At 42.1% G+C, this 18,158-nt stretch overlaps 1 protein-coding gene across 1 annotated transcript in view; it reads right to left on the reverse strand.

The window, feature by feature from the left end:
• RUNX2 (RUNX family transcription factor 2) overlaps positions 1–18,158 on the reverse strand; it is a 224,009-nt gene that overhangs the window by 26,090 nt on the left and 179,761 nt on the right. The window contains exon 7 of the mRNA XM_070418485.1: positions 8,480–8,641. Within this exon, the coding sequence (XP_070274586.1) occupies positions 8,480–8,641 (162 nt within the window). The remainder of the gene's footprint in view (positions 1–8,479; positions 8,642–18,158) is intronic.

Genomic DNA, 18,158 nt, shown 5'->3' on the forward strand with positions numbered 1-18,158 from the left:
TGATCTGAAATGACTGAGGTGAATTAAAATAATTCCTCCCAGGTAAGAAGAAATGAGAGAAGCCACTAATATATTGGGAGACATTATAAACATCCACAAAGTTCCGGAGAGCGAGCTACTATTACCTGAATTAAATAAGATAATGTTAACAGGATTAACTATAAATGATCCTACCTGGAACTAAAAAATCAGTAAAAGTGAAAAAATGGAAGACATGCAGCTTCACATAAGTGGCTGATGTGAGAAACAAGGCAACGTGGTTACCCAATGCTAAGGCTGCTTCAGGGGCCTTCACAGAGGCCGGGAAGAAAGGAGCTTGGTCCCGGGTTCCGGCATTCAGAGGGACACTGACACACTGCAGTACGCCAGAGACCACGGGGCAGGACAGTGAGGTGACATAAAACCCTATCGCACAGCAAGGATCTAGAAAGGGCAGAGGATGGGGGAGTCTAGGGGAAAAAAATCAGCCTGAAGATAAGACTTTTTGAGAAATGATCATTGTTAAAACCAGATATTTTGCTTTGTTTTAGAGGAAGAGTTTTGCTTCGGTGTACAGCCCCGTTGATATCACTTCTATCGTTTCCTCAGAAAAGACTCTGACACTTTATTACATGATGGCTATAATTAATGTCAGACTCTAAATTAGAAATAAAAAATTCTATTTGATCACTTGGTTGCAAGCTGGACCTGAAGTATGCTTTGGCATCATTACTAACTGTTAGCAGCAAGTTCTGGGAACAGATGCAGGCTGGATATGTGCTCTAAATATGAAACACATTGCAGAGAGGGTTGGAGATAAAAATACATACTGCATATGCACACTCTAACTGCGCTATTTCCTGTCCTTATCAGCAACCAAAGTTCCTCTGGTTTTGCTCTTTCTTTGTAGTTCCAGGTGAACAAACTGCTCTTTCTTCATTTTTCCCTTTTTTTCCTCTCTCTATTCTATGTGCTCATCTTCCTTTTTTTTCTACCTTCTTTTCCACTATATTTGTTTCATTAAACATTAACTGAGCACCTTCTATGTGCTAGAAACTGTGTTAGGGTGTAAGGATTCAAGAACAGGTAAGGCACAGACACAGTCCCTGAGAAGCGTACCCCTAAAAGGGGAAAGGCATGTGGTCAAACTATGATACTGAAGGAAGATATGTACACATGAGAGGTGTCCAGCGTACAGAGGTGAGAAATGGATATACTGAGATGAGAGAGAGATTCGCTGTGAGGAAAGTGGTGGCTGAGAAAGAGATGTTTGAGAAGGCTCGACAGGGCCCGGCCTCCAGATGCAGCCACTGGACTGGCATGGAAGAGTGAACCAGCTCCCCACACTTGAGGCACGCCGGGCCTCCCTAAGAGAAAGGAGCGTCCACTACCTAGGAGAGTTGACTACATTATTTGGGGAGGCAGCTAAGTAGCCACATCAATGGATTGTTCTTTTTAGCTGGGTCTGTTCTGTACTTGAATTGATATGAATGACCACCTAAAGGTAAAGGTTTAGTAATTTGTCTTATGGGCAAAACTAAAGAAACAATTTAATTAAAAAATGGACCAATGATATGGAAAACCATTATCTGGACCATGTGGTGACAACTGCTGGGCGGAGAAAGTGTTTCCCAGGAAGGAATGCATGAAATACTTGCTAAAAAGAAACATCGCTGACAAAGTCAGGGACAAAAGGAAATAGTGAGGCGGTATCCCCAGTGTGGGGAGAGCCGTCTTGATATTTTCCAAAATATTAGAACATCCCTACAATGGGATATTCAGTGATATCAAGAAATGAGCTATCAAGCCATGAGAAGATAAGGAGGAAGCTTAAATGCACATTTCAAAGTGAAAAGATCTAGACTGAAAAGTCTACATACTGTATGATTCCAATGATAGAACATTCTGGAAAAGGCAAAAATAGAGAGTCCGGAAAAAGACCAGTGTTTTCAGGGGCTAGGAGGCAGATAGGGACAGATAAGTAGGGGGAGCTCAGGGGATTTTTTAGGGCAATGAAACTATTCTGTATGACTCTATAATGGTGGGTACATGACATTTGATGCATTTGGCAAAACCCATACAAGTGCATAGTGCTGAGTGAACCCTAATGCAAACTACAGTTAATAATAATGTACCAACATTGGGTTGTCAATTATAACAAATGCATCACACAAATGCAAGAGGTTAATAATAAAAGAAAGTAGGAGGGAGGGCGAGTTTGAAATCTGTACACATATGCTGCTCAATTTTTCTGTAAATCGAAAATGGCTCTAACGATAAAATATTAATTTCAAAACAAATGTATATAATGGCATGCTTTTACTCTTTTGAAGTTAATGATACAATTTAGTTTCTCACGGGCACTTATTGGGTAAGAAAAGCTTTCTTTCCTAAAAGTCCTAAGATCAACAAATGCCTGGAAAGACATCATCTTGGTCCTTGCAGAACCTCTGAGGCGCGTGCACGGGCAATTCTGAGTAATCACTTACATGAGACCGTTGAGGCACAATAAACACCCGACACATCAGAGAACAGTGAAACTAAAACTCGGGTTTCCTCGGTGACATTGCCTCCACCCTCTTCTCGGGTCCCAGTGAAGCACAGAAGCCACCGTGTCATTAGAAAAGTAACTTTAATACTTTCGGTGAAGTGAGGTTCGAGCTCCCAAGTTTCCTTTTAAGAAAGAGAGGAACTGCAGCCAATCTTCCCATCCAGTTCCTAACCAGGTCTTTGCCCTCCCTGCATCAGCACGATTCCTTTCACTACTAAATCCTTTCTCCACATGTGGGTGCTCATGCACGTACCCAAGATAAATCCTCACCAAAAACATCTGACAAGAACCACGCAGAAAATCAGCGTCGAACCATGTACACACATTTCCTTCCAAGCTTTGGTCCCTCAGTCTAGCTACAAATAACAGGAACCGGTCACACAGCCAAGGTCAGTCAGCTCTGTGAGCTGGGCCAACTATCCCCAACTGACCTAATCGGAATGGAAATCACTTCTTGGGTTCTCAGCACCAGTAACTCAAACGTTATAATAACCTGAGGTCCAGGTACACCCTGAACCTGGGCCCGCGGCAATAAGATAAAGATTTCCTCTGCCCATGCCAGAAGACAGCCCATTTTTAGAGAAAGCAAGATGAAGTTCACCTTACAGAATGCAAAAGTAGCCCAACAAGGCACAGTCGATAGCACAGGGAATAGTGAACATTCAGTTGGTAACACAGGACTTGCCTTTGTTTAGGGTCCATTACATTTAATATCTTCCCCTTCTGTGGCTTCAGACAACTTCTTCAAAATAGAAGGGGATCCTGTTAAATGTATTCACTCGCCCGTGGCTGCTGTGGCAGAGGTGTGTCTATCAAACAGGTGGCTCTTAATACAGGAAGGGCCTATAGTAACAAGTAGATGCTCTACTGTTTTATTGTAGTGGCTTCAACTTTCTGGTGTATTGGTATGAATTGCAGGAGTTTTCCTTTTAACCTCTCTTAGGGCACCACTCCCTCTCTTGTCCTGGCTATGTCCACATATACATGGCACATTACTGAAGCGGCTGGTTTCAAACCTTGATTCAGGGGACTTGATAGGAACTCGGTTATAAGGGTCATTTAAAATTGAACTGCATTAGTCCCCACTGGTTTTTAAATTACATGAAACCATCACTCCAATATACCTTTAATGATAAAAGGAGTTTTTTTCCACTAGCAATTTCCAGATTTTGTGGTAGCAATAAAATAGTTTTAGTCATTTTATTTATTACACTAATGCCCATTCTGCTAACCTTTGAAAATATTATAGTTTAGCGACTAAGAGTCATAAAAACAGAGACCTCTTTAATGTCCTGTGTAGTTAAGTGAAATTTTTTGATATTTAAATATCTTGAAAGAAATTCAAGACTATTGGCTTACACAAAACGAATAACCTTCAGGAAGATTATAGTTCTTAACTGTTTCGTGTAAAAAGGCCCTATAAATGCAGAGGAAAATCATCCATATATGTATTGGCCTCTGAGAGTAAGTAATACAGGCAGAGAACACATAGGCCCTTCCCTTGAATCTAATTCCTGTATCCTAAGTCTCTAAGAGACCTCCAGAAAGCATCTGTGCATAACACAGTGACCAAGACCACAGAAAAAAATACCACTGTATATCCCTTCTACCTCATAGATGTCAAAAAATGATGCAGACTGGGGTTCATCTGAGCTACTTCACTCAGGTAGGTGGGGCGGGGGGGCGGGGGGAGTTATTTGCAATGAATAAACTTTCGAAGGCTGACAACAGCTCATCATCTGACCTGCAAGTCAAAAAAGCAGACTCGATACACAGCTGTGCTTCTTTTCACAGTAGGATAATTACCTAAAATACGTTTTGAAAGTCAGTGAGTTTTTATTTACACAGTGTTTGGTAATGACCTCCTGAAAAGTAATTACAATCTTCGTGTCAAGCCTTACAAGTGCTCTGAGCATCATAAATGCCATGGGTGATAACATGATTACGATGATAAAGACGGGCCGTGGTTAGGGTGGCTGTCAGACTTGCTCTTTAACTTCGCCTACCTCTGCATAGTGAATATTCTTTTAGGATCGTATAAGATAAAATGAGATAATGTATGAAATCACTAGGTGGGGTGTTACTGAAATACAGATTACTTTGTGATGAGGCCACAATTATCACAGTAAGTGTGGTGGGAAAGGGGGGCTGCTTCTGGGCTGTAATGCCTCATTATGATAAGGTAGACGCTATTAGTCAATTACATGACAATAATGTATTGATCAGTCATAAACCTATACATGCTGCTATTGTTTTTGTTATAATACTATTCAAGGTTAAGAAAATGTTTCCTGAAGTTTGTATTGTAACTATGAGCTTCGAGACATCTGGTTGTGTATCATTCTTTGCAATAGAGATTATGGGTAACATACCACTATAATATTATTTTACTTACACCTTGCTTCCATAAAGGATATGTAGAAGACTAAAGGAACTATATAATATAATATCATTGTCATTATTGTCATTCATTAAGTTCTAGAATTTGTATCCATACTTGAAAAATTACTCATAAGAAAGGATACCAAAAAAGCAAGTTGTAAAATCAGATCTCTGAAGGTAATGAAATAGATTAAATTGTGCCTTTCTTGCCAAAACCGGTTTGGCTCAGTGGATGGAGCGTCGGCCTGCGGACTGAAAGGTCCCAGGTTCGATTCCGGTCAAGGGCATGTACCTGGGTTGCGGGCACATCCCCAGTGGGAGATGTGCAGGAGGCAGCTGGTCGATGTTCCTCTCTCATCGATGTTTCTAACTCTCTATCTCTCTCCCTTCCTCTCTGTAAAAAATCAATAAAATATATTAAAAAAAAAATTGTGCCTTTCTTTGGCAAGGTCTTTTAGGATGAAATAGCATTTCTTTAGGAACACGTCTTTCTGAAAGAGCCTTCTGGTTGCTTTTATTCCTATGTTTTCTCAGAGAAAAACATTATCGAGCCCAGTGACATGTAAGTATAACTTAACATTTTCTATTTTCTGAGATATGATTGAATAGTTATTTTCTTTAGTCTTTACTGACTTTATGTGAATGGCTCCCAATTGTTTTAGCTCTATAAATATTCCTGGTAAATCTACAGAATAATAATGGTAATAATGACAAACATTTACTGAGTATTTCTATGTGCCAAGCACAGAATTAAGTGCTTAATGAATGTATTTGAGTATTAACTCATTTCAAAGGTTTTTATTTTAAATATGCTTTGTGGTGACCCATTTTATAAAGTAAATAATACCCTCTGAAAGTTTAGATTGTTATCTACTTGATATATTTAAGCCAGGGCTCGCCTGCAAATTATATATAGACATACAATTCTTGCAAAACAGTTTTAGCTCCAGAAAATCAGCTACAATCTATTTAGCACATAACGTGTGTCAGGCCCGTCCTAAGCACTTTACATAAAGCACCTCATTTAATCCACACAGGAACCCTAAGAGAAATCTTATATCCCTATTTTACAAACAGTAAAACTGGGTTTCAGAGACATAAGAAATGTGTCCTATATGTGTATGAGCGAGGATTCAAGCCTGAATCTGAACCTCCAGTCCTATTCTTTCTCACCCGTGATGGTGCGAGAATATTTTATGTATCCCTTCCTATTTGGGGATGAGAACTGATTACTCCACACGAAAATATGAAACTGGAAAGCACTGGAAGAGGTGAACACAGGACTGCTTAGCGATGGAGATGAAGGTTAGTATTGTAGCCGTCCGTGTCACAGAGAATGCATGCAGGCCTGGACCTTAGGGATCGCTGCAGACATTGAGGGGAAAGATAATGCAACAGAAACCATGCACCTTGGCACCTGGGAACCTATGAGACAGGCAGTGAAAATGGTGCTCATCCCAGGCAACTGGGTCCCTGAGCCCTGCAGGGAGCACGGTGAGCAAGGGCAGGAGAAGCAGGGTCCCTCCGGTTCCGTGACAGTCCGCACCTAGCTCTTTCTTCCTGCTTCCCCGTGCTGCTGACCAAAGGGATTTTCTGTTCTCCTCACTTCAGTGTTTATACAGACCCTCCCACCCTGGCACTGTGCAACTTTGCCAGTAACAACTCATAGAAATGTTTGGGGAGGGAGGGAAAAGCTGGACTGAACTCGTTTGCAACCAGTTTAAAGCAGAGGCTCATTCCTACCTTTGGCCTCCGTTTTTGCTCCTACCACCTCCTCTGTTTATGGACGTGTTTTACCTAATGATCAGGAGATAGACTCAGAATAACCTGGCTGTCCTATGCGACACGTGTAAATGAGAAACACTTCTCAGGGGCATTTTGACGGCTTCCCCACTGAATTCATCTACAAGCAGACTCAGTAAGAAAGAGCTTGGGGCGAGGGGGGTCCCTCAGGCTGCCACCACTCCCCGAGGCTTTTCCACTCAGAGCTGCCAGAGGACAAAGAGCAAACCTGCCTCAGCCACACACGTTGGAACCCAGAGGACCCTAAGCAGACACAAGCTGGCGCAAATCCATCCTGACACAGTGTCACGTTGTCCTGTGCAACACAGAACACCCAGAATAACACACAAGAGGGGGGACCAGAAGGGACTCGACACCATCCAACACTGCCTCTGGCTCCACCCCAGCCTGTCTTATCATAACCCTGTGCCTTCCCTGTCCTTTCCTGTGTCTTTAATCGACACTTGCCTGGAGGAGCCCGTCATTCCAATCAAGGGAAACGACAGCTAAGATTCTGTACGCGGCACCACTCCCCCACCAAGAGCATGTGACTCAGGAACCCGGCAGTCAGAATGCAAAGGGTGGCACGGTTCTCCCTCCATCCCTTCTTGGCCTACTCACCCCCACGGAGTCCATCTGTGGCAGGAAATGTGACGGCACTGGGACCCGAGAGCCCTGGCCTATTTGCTGGAGAAGCAAAGCCTTCCCTCCTCCCCCGTTGAAAGAAAGAAAGGAGACTGAACTAATCGAAGCCTGCAAGCCTGCTGGTGGGGCTTCAGCGTGGCAGTGGTGCAACTCAGCGGAGTGAGTAACGGCGTCGAGCTTTGCAGAAAAGGAGAGCGGGAGAGAGACAGAGACAGAAACACAAAGAGAGAGAGAGAAAGGCATTAACCTGGCCAGGAGTCACACAGGTGCCTGGAGCCCGACCGCTGGGCAGTGTCTGACCAATACAGGGTCTGACTATGTGCCCCTGGAGGCCACTGTATTTCTGGGGCGGGTGATGCCGTGGTATGTGCAGGGGGTGTGCTGAGAGATTTATTTCTTATTCACAGGACTCATGTGGTTGGCCAAAGAGCCTTTAGGTGGACGACAGGGAGGCTGTTTACCCCACGCACTCCCACCGCGAGCCACAGGTCTCAGTGGTGGCTTTGGCAGAGTGGACGTGTGAGCACTGGGGCCGCCCCACGGAGAGCGATAGCAGTGCGCTCTGCGGTACACAGAAAGGCTGCCCTGGGCTGAGCTGGCCTCTCGGAAGCCACGCATGGCCTTTTAAGACTCTTCCAGGCCTCACTGCACCTCAGGTTTGTGATAAGGATCTTAAATGTGCAGGTGCTCTCTCCTGAAGCTGGTTAGCTTGGACTCCTGGGACTTAAAAGCCTTTAGAAACGGGGGGCTGTGCCATGACTCTGTCTGTCATCTGGCTCGCAGGCAGGTGTGAGGAAAAGGAAGGAACAAGCAGAGGAAGGCCTGGCAGGAGACCCTCAGGAGAAGGCCCTGGTGATAGGGGCTGTGCCCACCGCGGGGTACAATGCAGCAGGACGCAAACTGGTGGCATGCACTATCGCTTTAGGAAATATGCCATCTCTGGAGCATTTCTGACTTAAACTGGGAGAATATTTATAACCCCCTAATTCGGAAGACCCGGTCTTCCAGTTGTCAAATCCTGGCCCACTTGCATCTGAGAGAGAGTTACTGTGAGCACAGGTAAGATAGACGTGGCCCATCCTGCAAGCCCAAGCCCACCCCTGCACCGGAGTGAGTTTTGAGTTGAAGTGTGGTCTTTACCTGAAATACGCCTGGGCACGTCGGTGATGGCAGGGAGCCCGGTGCCCCGTGTGGAAGACAGCGGGGTGGTGGAGTGAATGGACGGGGAAGTCATCTGGCTCAGGTAGGAGGGGTAAGACTGGTCATAGGACCACGGTGGGGAAGACTGTGCCTGCCTGGGGTCTGGGAAAAAGAAAAAAAATCTTTAGTATACCAGCTGCTGTGACCTTAGAACACACAACCCAAACAGGACAAAACACACACACACACACACACACACACACACACACAGTCTATTTATTCCCTACAACCCCATCCCCTCAGGCCCTATATAGCACAAAGCTAGAGAGACTTTAGGTGTCAAAAAAAGTAACAACATGAATCACAGGGAAGGACTATTTGTCTCTCACATAAACATGTCTACTTAGAAAGTCTAATAGTCATTAGAAAACAATCTGCTTCAGTTATCTTTGCAAAGCTGAATTCCATTTTATTTGCTTTCTGCACTTCTTAATTTACTCCAGTGAACATGTACTACTTCTTTCTTTTAACGTTTAAAAATTCTTTGAACAATGAACTTAGTGAAGGAACAGGCAGACTGCTGCTTTCTACTGCGGTAGACCCAACTACTCTTTCAGGCGTGCTTTTTGGCTTTCATCGTGTGTGATGCCACCATGTTAGCACGGTTCACTTTCTTCCCAGGCAGGTCGGTGGGATGTCACTTGCTAGCACAGAGTTGGGAGCAGAGATGAGAACAGGGTGGGCAGCATGTGAGAAGAACAGAATGGAGGGGAGCTCATGGCAAAATTACTCCAGAAAATAATCTTTACAAAAAGGCAAAACTTAATTTCAAAGTCAACTACTATGAAGAACTGAAAAGCTTCATCACCATCCAGACAATAAGAAAAATGATCCAAAACAGGAGAACAGGGACATGTCTGCAAACCTATTAGAATCTGTTTTAAAAAGGTGTCACGTGTTTGGAATGTGACCTAGTGTTACCGACAATCACTGTGATAATAAAAATAACAGGCAGCCAACTTGTTTGGGTTCACTGCTGACCATCAACGCTATTTTGGGGGGTATCTTTATGAAGTTTCTTGGAGGAACAAACTCAAATCAAGGCCAAGCAGATTTGTCAAGAGCTTCAGTCTACATATGAAAAAAATGTAAATTTTCTCTATGTTCCCAGGGTGGAAAAGTGTATATTTCAAACTGTTTTGTACTTACTTGAGGGCTAATCAAACATAATCACAAGCACATTTCTCTTAACATTTTTTTTCTCTAGTTTCAAACATTTTTGTTAATTTTAAAAATGCTTGTTAATTTTTAAAATTCTAATATACCAGGCCATTCACAAGACAGCATTATATATTAGAATATCTATGGATTTTGGAATGTTCAGAATTAGGTTCAGGCTCTGAAACTTCTACTTTCTAACTGTAATCTTGGGTTAATTACTCAGTGACTCTGAGCCTCAGTTTCCTCATCTGTAAAAGGGGTAGAGGAATAATAATATCTAAATCACAGGGATGTGATGATTAAAGGAGAAAACTATGAATAGAGGACTAGCATAGGAGGCACTCAGTAAGTATTAATTCTTCTCTTTAAAAAAAAACTCTTTGTAACACTAGGGTAGTTCCATGGTTAAAACACTTCTGCATTGGAGTTAATAAATTTGCAATAGGTTTAAAATTATGCCTATATCATCTGTCAGCCTCTGAATATGAAAAACTTATTTTTCAAAAACTATTAAATATTTGGATAGTCAATTAAAGTTTATTTCTTAAAAAAATGAGAATAACAAGACATAGGTTTTTCTGAGATGATTCCTCTTTTTAAATACTTCAAGTTTTTCTCTACAAAGTCATCTAGTTTCAGCTATTTCTTGTTTATTTGTTCAATTCAGAAACAATTTATTTAAAGACTGTCTAAATAGGACATACTTTCCTTGAGTCAAAATAATTAAACACATCTGGATATTTATCTGATATTTACTCTATCAACAAATATATAGAAAAATTCATCCTATTCCATTTTAAGAAACATTTTTACCTGAGTTTGCAATTTGAATAAAAGTATATTAATGTAAATGGTGACCATAAACTTTTCCTTCAGAAATCTAAAGGATACTTGATCGTTAAAGTAATGAACCTTTGTACTTTAAAATGTTCAAGGCTGAGATTGTATAGATTGGCAGCATTTCAAATCTGAGTGAGTGGTCCTTGTTATATATCTGATACTGACTTCCTTGCTTTAACCGTTAATGTAATTCACTATTCAGAGAAATGGGAAATGATCTTCAGATGGGAAAAGACACATTCCTTACAGCATCAGAAGCAACATTTTCAATAGACACAAGGGTCAGGAACCACAGAGCTGAGTTGGGCACAGAGGGACTCCCATTTGGGTCTGAGTTCTACTCTAACGTCACCAGATGACTTCCTGAGCAAAGTAGTGTGGCCTGAATGTCCATTCCTCTCCTATGACATGTTGTCACCGGTAGTACTGGGGCTCCATGCCCCCAAATGGGGGAAAAATACAAAGAAATGTAAAGAGTGACTTAAATTATTAAAGTTAAACATATCACAAAGAAATTGGGGAACTTAACTTGGATGTAAGATATAGCCTTTCTCTTTAAAAAAAACAAAAAAACTCGTGGTGACACAGGGATAGTTCCCTGGTTAAAACAAGTCTGCATTGGAGTTAATACATTTGCTATAGGTTTAAAGCTATTCCCACATCACCCAGTTCTCCTCGTGCAGAAAGGCAGCCCAGTGCCAGGAAAACAAGTGAGGAGAGGATCCGAGTTGGAGTCCAGCAGGTTTAATGATATTATCTCAGAGCATTGTAAGCATTAAATAATATAGAGTGGGTGCAAACCCTCATTATAAGCTATATGACCTCAGCTGTGTTATCATGCTCTCTGTACCTCAGTTTCCCCGCGTGGAAAACGAGGCAGCATAATATGGTAGAGCGAATACAGCAAGGGGAGTTACGTGTACGTGGCTGGGCAGAGCTCCCCACTGCACTAACCAAGGCACTTAAACTTTGGGTGCCTCAGTGGCTCACCTGGAAAATGAGAATAATGATACTTATTAGGGTTGCTGTGAGCAGTACATGAACGAGGCCTTACATGATAAGTCATCTGATACTCCTGGCAATATTAAGTATATAATATCTAGAAGTGATTATTGTTCTCTGAAAAATGAATATAATAATAACTACTATCATTCTGTTTAAGAAATTAGATGAGATAATATAAGTAAAAACATTTGAGTAGCTGGAAAGTGCTATATTGAAACTGATACTTTTTAGTAGCGCACATCATCAAGGCCCCGCTGTGTGATTTGGGGTATGTTTCTTAATGTTGCTGAGCTTTAATCTCCTCATCTGTAAAGCAGGTTTGATAATATTATCTCAGAGAGTTGTGTGAGCATTAAATAATATAGAGTGGGTGCAAATCATCGTTATTATTCAAAAAATTAAAAATCTGACTCTAAACTATGCAGTGTGGCTGGGTTGCCTCGTGTTATTCGTGAAGATTTCCAAGGACACATTCAGCATAACTCAGTATAATGCCTGTCACACAGTAGGGACTCAATAAACCTCCCATGAATGAAGTTTCCAAGGTGGCCTGAGAGTGAATAATGGGATTTTACAAGAAGTAGTAGTCATTTTCTAACTTCCCCTATAAAAGCAGTTGTGTCAGTGAGGTTTTAGCTTCTACATAAACTTCCTGTCAGAACAGTCTATTAAAGGATAGTTTTACTTAGTGGGGGTCCTTCCTGAAGATATCCAAGGTTAGCCAAAATAACTTCTCACTCTCCCTGAACAACTGAGAAGATCTCGCTGCGTTTTGGGGGTGCTTTGTCTCTCAGAGGGCAAGCTGCAGTCCAGCCAATCTCTTTCAAAGCCACCATCATCATCCTAAGATTCTATAATAATGACCTACTTAAGAAGAGAGAGTTACTAAAGAAAAATAGAACACAAGAACTGCCACGTGGAGATCACTAGATTTGAGTATAAGTAATTTTAAAAGGGACAGCAATCTTTTAAAGAAATTTTTTTTCAATTACAGTTGACATAAAATATTATATTCATTTCAGATGTACAATATAGTGATTAGACATTATGATCACTTACAAAGTGATCCCCCCAATAAGTCTAGTATCCAACTGTCACCACATACAGTTATTACAATATTATTGACTATATTCCCTGTGTGGGACGGCAATCTTAACAAACACGTAATGGTCTCTAAAGACCCTAGGCCTTCCCTAATATCCTGTGAAGGAACCATTAGTCATCAATCCAAGCTCCACCATTTCTGGCCTGGGTGATCTTGGACAAATTATATAACCTACCTGAGCTTCAAGCTTCCTAATCTGTGTAATGGAGATAGACCTCCCCACTAAGGTTGCTATGAAGAGTAAATGAGATAATGTAATAACAAACTTAGCACATGGAAGGAACCCAATAAATGTTCCCCACTGTTAAAACTTACGCCTTTACTGAACCTTCATTCTGTATTTAGGTTTCCAGCCCATGAACTCTAACTCTAGCAGAGGACAATTACTAGGAAGCTTCCTATAGTTTTGAAGTTCACTATTTGGAGAATATATCTGTGTTAGTCACGTCAGTACCCACTGCAATCATTTAACCTTAATCACTTTCTTTCTTAGTCTTGGTTTCTCTAAAACCAAGAAATCTTAATCTCTTTCAGTGCATTTTCTAAGACTGTACACTTTAACTTTTTTCAAAATGTTAGGGGAGAAAAAATGGCTCTAAAATACCTTGACTTCCAAATGCCCAATCACCAAGAAAGTAGAATTCTATTATAAATATATGATTGTAGCACATTTGCTTTGTTGTACCAATGATTCATGCTTACAGAGAGAAAATTCACCTCAACCTGATCTCATAAAGGATTTCTGATCTCAACTTCCTGAAGAAACCTGAGACTTCTGAGATTCACTCTTAACTTGGATGAGTCAGAGCAGGTGACAGATGTTTTTTAAGCATCACCAGTCAATCCCAAGGTTATTAATAGGGAAGAGTACAGGGCCCAGCTCTGAGGAAAACCTACTGATTAACCACTAACAAACCAGCAACTGTCTTCATCTCAACCTCAGGCCCCACAGAGCCAGTATAATCCACTCTTTCACTCTGCCCATCCAGAGTTACATTGAGTAACCTGTCTTCTCCAGCCAGCAGAAATATGGAGGGCACACCATGTCCTACCGCTCCAACCTAAAAGAATATTCTTAATTTTTGTGTCTCAGAGGATAGAGGGGCCAATCATAGTCTTGATGCTACTAGTACATCCTGGGTAGCTTTCATTAACTATAAGCACCCATACGTTTTGAGAGGATAACTGAAATTTTCAAAAGAGATGAAAACTGCTGTTAAACTTTAAGTATGTTTATGGTGTTTTATTAACTGTAACTCACTGTTTTTACATGGCAATCTTCAGAAACAGTATCAATGCTATGTTTATTACTATCCTATAGAGATTCAAATATGACAATTTAAAAACAAAACCCTTGGTGTTATGTGCACATACACTAGTCCTTGGGAAATCTGCAATATTAAATGCCACATGAGCATTTCAGTAGGACTCCACCCCTATTTCTCCCCAAACTTCTCTCCTAGCACCTAAAAAGGGGGATTTAAGGGGAAGTTGAACTGTAACAAACAGAGAAAAAATCAGGTCTTTCCTATGTTATGGGCCTGCTGTCTCACAGGCAGGATGTGACTAATCAAAATGACTAAATGGGAAAGAAGAGAAAGAAGCAGTAGGGAGCTTAGAGATAAAACCAATGAGAAAACAGTCCCCAGTTCTACCTGTGAACTCATGCTAAGAACTACCACTGGGCATAGAAGGGCAGGCACTTAATTGGACACCTCAAATCTGCAACAGCACACTTCCCAAAGAAACCGTGGCTTCCTCCGTAAGAACAGACCAAACCTAGCTACTAAGAGTTCAACTTAAATAAAAAGCCAACAGTCATTTGACATAAGGAATCCCTTCAGCAATCGTTCCAACTGAGGCAGAGCCTGTCAGAGATACTGCTACTCCTAAAACGGCATGGGACCACCCCACACGGCTTGTATTCTGAAAGGACACCGAAGTCCAGAGTCTGCCCCCACTTGGCAGTTTCCCTACTCGCTAAGTGGTGGGCAAGGCTCTGATGAGCTATCCCTGTCTCATCTACAAAGTACAAATGGTCACCACTGCCGCACAAACAGGACTTTTGAGGGGGAAACTTTGTGCATGTTGTTCTGGTGAATCAGCAAATCTCTCAGTTTTGTTGAGATAAACAGCTCCTGGATGCCCACATGGCAGTGTGATGTGTAAGAGACAGATAAGAAACAGAAGATATTTCTTGCCTTGAAAAAAAAATCTCACACAACCAGTTGGGGAAGTAAGACTAATAGATGTAAAACAACGAATTCAAAACTTTCAAAGCATCTACTTGTGTCTTTAAAAAAAGCTGTGAAGATAGAGATGAACCACAGAACACCAATGTCAGAGTGGACTTTGTATGTCCTCCCTCTAAGGTGGTGCTCCTTCGGCTTAGGCTGCCTGGAGATTGGTTGCATCTGCTTTCCATTCTCTAAACCTCCAAAGCATAACAGCACAGAAGGCAACACGCCCAGGGGTTGCTCAAAGATGCTAATTGGGGGAGGGTTCCCACCTCTCAAGTTGTCTTTGCATAAATGGAGACGACCGTTTACTTCCTCCTGTGGGTATGAGGAGAGCAAGCTCTCTTCTCTGGGTTGGACTAGAGCTTCTGAAGATTATAACTGGCCTGGGGAAAAGGAAGGAGTGGCTGGGCATTTTCTGAAGTGATATGCAAAGAGTCATGGGCTCTACGAGCAGCCATACTTGCAAATAACTGAAAAGCTACATTTCATGTCTGCATAATTGAACTCCAAACACTTGGGCTCATAATAAGAGAGGAATGGGGAGGGCAGATGGTTAGAAAAAAAGGCACGCTAGGAAATGAATTGACTCTGGGAAAACTTTCTTAATAAGTTTGAAGGGTAGGAGCGGGGGGCACAGTAGTCAGAGAGCTTTATAGAGGCCTACTGAAAGGTATGTGTAGAAACTCGGTGGTGGATCCAAGCAAGCCCCCTTTTGAAAATACTTCGGTTAAACGTGTGTGGGTATGAAGAAGGGCCTGCCTTCCTCAGGATCACTCACAGCGAGGCCCTGCAGACCCGGTGCTGAACTCCATGCAGAGACGGGAGGAAGCAAGTCAACACGGCAGAGCCCGCACCAGCACCAGAGGCTGCTTCCTGTTTGTGCTGCCAGCAGGCTTCTGAGCAGTGTGATTTCTGCCCAAGCTCAGTGTGCCTACAGTGAGCTCCTGCTGCACTTGGGGAGCAGGGCGCAACTGGAGAGATCCACATCTCCCCTTCTTATCCTCCACCCCTGTGTTTCTCTTAATCAGCACTCAAATCAGGCTCTGTAGACCTCAACTATTTCTGGAGAAAACTGGGGTATTTACAGTGAACAGAGTCTACTAGTTTAAGATCATGTCTCTCAATGCTACCAAGGTCAAGTAAAGTCAATGCTATTGACAGAGAGAGGCAGAGTTACAGTTTCCCATCCTCAACTATTTCTGTCATATTACTGTCATTCATAATATATACTCACATTCACATGGACATGAATTCCCATTTCAAAACAACTTAGACTAAATACTAAATGTTAAAGTCTACGTCTTCTCTAATATCCTTTTTAGCTAGACTGGATTTTTCAATGAACTTTCTCAAACTGACCAAGGTGGCTGCCAGAATCATTTGGCAGAAAACCAACCCAACTGAGTCACAGAACGTTAAACTGAAATTTGAGGGGGGAAAGCAGCAAACTGGGTAAAATTGCATGCTATGTAGGGTATACCAGGCATGACAACAGATTATGAGAAGAGAAATTTAGGAGACAATCGCAGGGAAGAGAATGAGAAGTGATAAGTATAGCCTAACACATCATAGCCTGTAACAAAATGCTAAAAATAAAACCAGAAGGAAGTTGGACTATTAGGACAAGGTAATGAGAAGTGCCTTTTAAGTTTCTCCAACCTTTGGCTGAATGGAACTCATAACTCTCTTACAGAAAATGAAGGGATTTTTTTTTAATTTAAAAGGAAAACCTAATAGAAGAAACAAGAGGTTATACCACATGTCACACTTAACCTGGTCTGAGCCTTGGCCTACCCTGGATCTCAGAAGAAAAGCCAGCGAGTGGGGAATAGGCTACACACAGGTAGAACCAGAACTTGAGATACAACTGGGATGTGGAACTGGTCAATGGAAGTGACTCTTAGTTCAAATCACAGTATTGAAATGGGTATAATAAATTCTGGTTCAAATCAGTTTGATATCAACATCCAAGGTGTTAAAGAAGGTCCCAAGCATGGTGAGTCCTGCTATTGGATAGATGATGGTGCCCATGGTTCTAAGAATTGTCTCCCAGTCATTCACCCATTCATTCAAACGAAATTTATTGTGTGCCTACCTGGTACTGTGCTTGGCACTAGGGATATTAATGCCCTCATAGAGTTTTCAGTTTGGCAGGTGAGACTGATGACAACCAACTAATCATACAACTGTGATAAATGGGGAAAATGAGATGTCCTTGGCACCGTAAAAATGTACAGTGGGGGACTCCAACCATGTCTGGGGGGTCAGGGAAGGTTTCTCTAAAGATGTAACAATTAAGCCAAGAACTGAATGGCAAGCTGAAGTCTAGTAGACAAGTAGATGAGGGATAGGAGAACTTAAGGAAAAGCAAAGAGCATGTATCAAGTTCCTGGAACCGAGGCAGTATAGTTTGAGAAAGCCAGTTTGGTTAGATTACTGACATAGGTTCAAAATAGTGTGACATGAGACTGGGAGAGCAGGCAGAGAGGAGCCAGACTATGCAGAACCTGCTGGGTCACACTGAGGTGCAATGAAAGGTCGCTGAGGTGTTTTTAAGTATGGTGTGACATAATCAGACATGCAGGTTTAAAACCTCCCTCTGACAGCATCATAATAGAAACAGGGCAGAAGTCCAGTCCAAGACTGGGCACACAGGGAAGGACGTGGAGGAAAAACAGCAGTTGAAATGAACACAAAGGTGGTGCCCTCAGGAAACCAAGAAGCAGCTGAGGGCACTTACCTGCCCCCACACATCATCTGACCTTGAAAATGAGGCTCCTGAGACGCCCCTGGCTGGATCAGGGTTGACTCTGGATGAGCAAGGTAAGCCTAGGGTAATTGGCCTTGGGCCTGCAGCACTGAATTAGGCAGGCTCCACCTGGTACATTCTGGTTCAGAGGTAACGCCTGGACACCTGTACATTTAAAGAGCTCCCCAGGTGATACTAATGTGCAACAAAGTTTGAGAACAACGCACATCATTTTTACGGATGACAGTTATAAAGGAAAATTACCCAACACTGTTTTTGATGTAATCTTCCCTATCAAGAATGTTTTTCAAATAGAAGAAGAACAAACATGCTAAAGAGGAAATTAAGGCCCAAGAGAGGTAAGGAGATAAAGGAGAGCAATTTACTCCTTTAAATGCATTCAAGTTTCTCCTCCAAGATGAATTATACCCCATAGTATTGCAAGAATTTGTGGCAACAAGTCGGCAAATGGTTTCTAGTTGACAGAGTACGGTCAACATCAGCCTAGCTGGTTTCTAC

Source organism: Myotis yumanensis, unplaced genomic scaffold, assembly GCF_028538775.1.
Source record: "Myotis yumanensis isolate MYYU_CA2020_CCGP unplaced genomic scaffold, mMyoYum1.0.hap1 SCAF_6, whole genome shotgun sequence".
In the NCBI taxonomy this organism is placed as follows: domain Eukaryota; kingdom Metazoa; phylum Chordata; class Mammalia; order Chiroptera; family Vespertilionidae; genus Myotis; species Myotis yumanensis.